Genomic DNA, 5,000 nt, shown 5'->3' with positions numbered 1-5,000 from the left:
TCGTTTTATTCCGTTAAATCAGGATTTATCTCATGACAGAGTTATTATAACGCCTTGTTACCTATGTTTCATATACTTTTATATTTATGGGTATGTCTGATTTTTAACAATGTATCTCTTTTACTCATTTCGGTATGTTTTACTACCGATAGTTCTTCAACGATATTCGTTTTCATATCTAGCAATTCTTCCTCATCTATGACAACCTCATGTGGCTTTAATTCATCGATATTATTTCCAATTGCTAGATCAACTTTATTTGGCATGTTCAGTTCTTGTTCATCTAAATTTTCTTCCTCTTCATTTCTGTACCTCTATAGTGTCATTTTTTACTTGGTCTTTGATTATTGAGATTTCTATATCTGTCAATTTTTGTTACGAACAATATGTCTTCTCACATTGGCTAGCTGCGTCAAGCATTTGCGTTTTCTCACCTTCACTATTCCTTAAACACCATGTATTATAGGTGTCATCAGCATTATTCGTTTTAGGATTTTCGAGTGCATAGTAAAAGCAGTACATTACCTCAGTATACAGTTTCTTTGTCCTTTTAAGTCTTGTTTTCTTTTGATTGTTAGTACTAGATGGTTGCACCGAAGGACCAGGGGTGGGATCTCTCCCGTTTTGGTGACCTGGCGGTTTTGACTAATGGAAGAGGTAGACTCAGTAGCATACTTTTCGATCCCAGGCGAGTCTTGCCCTGGGGGACGTGCCCCTTGTTAAGCCGCGCGACGGGCGATGCGGCATGATTTATTTTTTATTTTCATTTCAATTATCATCATCATCATTAATATTATTGTTGTCGTTGTATTTATTATTATTGTTATTGTTATCATTATTAGTACTAAAGGTATTAATGAGAATAAATATCTTCACAATACAAGATATTAATTTTTATTCATACCTTTTATACATTTGTCATCATGAACACGTTTCCTATTATTATTACTATAAAAATTATAATAATAATAATAATAGTAATAATAATGATTATTATTATTAGTGTTGTTATATTATTATTATACATAATATTACTGTTAATACTACTACTATTAACAATTATGATTATTGCTACCATATTTTTTTTTTATTACATCCTCATCGCCATTGCTTACAGCATAACCGCCATCATCACAACCACCCACCACCGTTACCACAACCACAACCATCATCACCAACACTATCCACATCACCACAACACAACCATTGCCACCACTACCATCACCAACTACAACCATCCCTTTGCTATCATCACTACCAGTCACCACCGCAACCACTCTCATACCACCACCAACCACATCCTCACCACCCACATCACCACAATCACTCTCATACCACCACCAACCACATCCTCACCACCCACATCACCACAATCACTCTCATACCACCACCAACCACATCCTTACCAAACACATCACCACCACTCACACCCCCACCACGAACCACATCAACATCACACATCCCAACCACACTACCACCACTCCGCCAACCATTTTCTCTCCTCTCCCCCCACCAGATCGTCCTGGACATGAGCGACTTCGCCAGCGGAGAGATAACGGTCCAAACATCCGGATTCTTCGCGGTGGTCGACGGCAAGGCTCCCCCGCGCGTCTTCAACAGGCGGTTTCCCTTGCCGAAGACGGTGGTGATTGACCGGGTCGTTGCGGACCTTTCGGACGACAACATTTTGAAGATTACGGCGCCGAAGAAGGTGAAGGGGGGGCTAGAGTTGGAGTGGGGGTGAGGGGGGGAGGGAGAGCGGGGAGGAGTGAAGGAGGGAGGGGGAGGAGTGAGGAAGGGAAAGGGATAGCAAGAGGAGGGGGAGGGGCACTGTATAAGGGATGAGGAGGATCGCACCGAAGAAGGTGAGGGGGAGGGAGTAGGGTTCGGGGAGAGGGAGAGTTTGGGGAAGAGGTAGCGCCGGGGTTGAGATAGAGGTGGGTTGGGGAAGGGGATGGTTGGTGTGGCGTTATCAGGAAAATGGGGGGGGGGGGGGAGGGAAAGGGAGGAAGGTTGTGAGGGAAAGTGTGGGGGGGGGAGGCTAACGGGGTGCAGATAGCTTTGTCTTGTGCACATTTTTGTTGAGGTGAGGTGTGTGTGTGTGTGTGTGAAAGAGAGAGAGAGAGAGAGAGAGAGAGAGAGAGAGAGAGAGAGAGAGAGAGAGAGAGAGAGAGAGAGAGAGAGAGGAGAGAGAAAGAGAAGAGAGAGAGAGAGAGAAGAGAGAGAGAGAGAGAGAGAGAGAGAGAGAGAGAGAGAGAGAGAGAGAGAGAGAGAGAGAGAGAGAGAGAGAGAGAGAGAGAGAGAGAGAGAGAGAGAGAGAGAGAGAGAAAGAGTGCTAAACAGACAGCCAAGTAACGCAGCCGGCATCCCGCAGGGCGCCAAGAGCGTGGCCGTCAACCTGGAGGGCGAGCAGACATCGGCCTCGGTGCAGCAGCAGGCGGCCGCGCCCTCTGTGGAGGAGCAGATCATCCCAACCCAAACGACGTCTTCCCTGAGCCAGGCCCCCGGCGGGTCACGTGTCATCCCGCTGGAGGTGGAGGGACAAGCCACGTCCACCTCCACCGCCACGTCCTCCTCGAGCTCTAGAGTGGAGAGCGTGGCGCAGGCCGTGAAGAGCGAGGAGCTGTGCGCCGGACGCCGCGGTTCCAACACGAGGATCATCCCGCTTAACATCGAGGGCGACGATGGGGACTCCTCCTTCTCGAGTTTCACCTCCACCTCCTCGCACAACCGCGTCCTCCCCATCAAGCGCCGCGGGAGGTTCTTGCAGGACGCGACTTTCGAGAAGGTGTGGAAGGACTTCGAGACGGCGCTGGACGAGGTCATGGCTCGGAGGGGGTCGAGGACGGGGTTGGAGGACGACAGGATGCAGTCCTACAAGAATCTCCGCCAGTGTGTGCAGCAGGAGGACAACCAGGCGGCCAACGTGTCCAAGGATGAGGGAGAGGTTAAGGTAAGAAATCAGACACAAACATGTATGTATAAGGACACACACACACACACACACACACACACACACACACACACACACACACACACACACACACACACACACACACACACACACACACACACACACACACACACACACACTGTCTAGACATAAGAGACCCTTCATTCCTTTGTTATATCTCGCCATCAACATCCACCCTTTCTATCGTCCTCCTTGTCATCACCCACTGTCTCCCCCTCCCCCGCCAGATCGTGTTGGACGTGAAGGACTTCGTGGACGGGCATCTGGACGTGAAGGCGGAGGATGGGGCGATCGTGGTCAAGGGCAAGAAAGGTCCTTGTTCCTTCGAGCGTCGGTTCTCAATCCCGAACTTGTCTCAGCCAGACAAGGTCGCGGCGGCGCTCTCCGATGACGGCGTCCTGACGGTGACCGCCCCCGTGTAAAGGGGCCAGGGGCGATTACGTGCTGGAAGGGGGGGGTCCAGATTTTGACATATCAGATATTTTTGGTTTCTTTCCTTCTTTTTTTTCCTTCATAAAACATCCGTGTGTGTAAAGGATAAGACGGAAATGAACTTCGAGATAAAAAAAGTTCAATCCATGACAAGTACTTCGTTGTGTACAGTTATCAACGGCAACACTTAGTAAGTGTTGTTGAGACCAGGTTTCTCTGGATTTACTTTATTGTACTTGTATAAATGCGCAGGACTGTATATCTTTTAGAGGAACTAGTATGTATCAAATCACTTGAGGTTTTCATACAAAATTATTGGCCATGTAATAGTCGGAAGTGAGTTGAGTGAGTTGTGTGCGGTAAATTAATTAAGGAGATCGCCAAGATTCAGGGTAAATAAAGTCTATGGTGATTTTCAACACATTTTGGTCAGCGGCAGTAGTGTCCAAGAGCACGAGGGCTGGTAAGGCGATACCAACAGCAATCCATAAAAGTAGGGGTTGTAGAAACACCAGCCTTCGGTTGAGGTCAAATAGTGAAGTGACTGTCAGATGAGGTCTATAGGGTTGTTTGAATCCTGTCCGATGAGTTGTTTGCTGGTAACGATGAATGTGGCCGCGGAGAGAGGGAGTGAGAAGGTGCAGCACTAACAGCAACTCATAAATACAGGGAACTAGCAGCTAGACGAGTGAGTAAGGAGAATGAGGAGTTGAATAACATACAAGGAAGGGAATAAATAGGAGGAAAGCCTACTTGAGAAGCCTATCCTAATCTTAATGACAAAGCTGTACCCACAAAGTAGTCATACATGTATATTCGTGTGCTTAGTAGTGAACGTTTTGCCACCTAAGCCTAACGACTACAAAGCTGGGTGCAGTCTAGGCGGAAGTGTTCCAGCTAGCATCCCCGATCTTGAATTGCATGGTATATGGTAATATTATGTTTATGTATACTGTATGTAATGTGCGTGAGCCTTGTATTAGTATGTATGGACAATAGATGCATAACCCTTAGGATATATATGACAATTCTTAGAGAGAGAGAGAGAGAAGGGGGGAGGGATGGGGGGAATTAAAAATTTGGAAGGCTTTCAAATGACTTTGCATTGTATTCTTATATGTATAAGATAATCGAGATTTTGTCGTATATTTTTTGTATTTTACATGAAAATAAAAATATATATAAAAGAACAAAACATTTATACATTATTTTCATCTCATCTCTGATCAGAAATAAGATGCATCACATTTTTTTTTTCTTTCTTATTACAAATTTATTCATACTGGCTAATAAATTACCAAATTACCAAATTGTTTATTTTTCTCTGCCTTTCTAGAACAATCACGTATAAATTTGTCTATTCATATTTTGTTATTGTTTTTCAAGATATACCAATCTTTTTGACACAGTATCTGTATACAAAATCTGTGCAAATACATTCATCATTGTAAAACACATATATGAGTCAATGGGTGACTTTGGAGAAATGTTACCACAACGTATCACTCGCGAGAAGATGCTGGAAGAGGGTAAGTTTCCCTTCCACATGGCAAAGAAGGGGCTTGGGACTTGATCTCGGTGAGGGTGAATTACT

General features: G+C 45.3%; 1 protein-coding gene across 1 annotated transcript in view; it reads left to right on the top strand.

Annotated features, from left to right (window-relative positions):
• LOC119596378 overlaps window positions 1-4,716 on the top strand; it is an 11,406-nt gene extending 6,690 nt beyond the window's left edge. Inside the window, exons 2-4 of the mRNA XM_037945592.1 lie at window positions 1,517-1,711; window positions 2,375-2,953; window positions 3,202-4,716. Coding sequence (XP_037801520.1) covers window positions 1,517-1,711; window positions 2,375-2,953; window positions 3,202-3,396 — 969 coding nt within the window. The 3' untranslated portion in view covers window positions 3,397-4,716. The remainder of the gene's footprint in view (window positions 1-1,516; window positions 1,712-2,374; window positions 2,954-3,201) is intronic.
• Window positions 4,717-5,000: the final 284 nt, after the last annotated feature.

The sequence above is a fragment of the Penaeus monodon genome, chromosome 37 (assembly GCF_015228065.2).
Source record: "Penaeus monodon isolate SGIC_2016 chromosome 37, NSTDA_Pmon_1, whole genome shotgun sequence".
Lineage (NCBI taxonomy): Eukaryota > Metazoa > Arthropoda > Malacostraca > Decapoda > Penaeidae > Penaeus > Penaeus monodon.
This window is presented reverse-complemented; position numbering and strand designations above follow the sequence as displayed.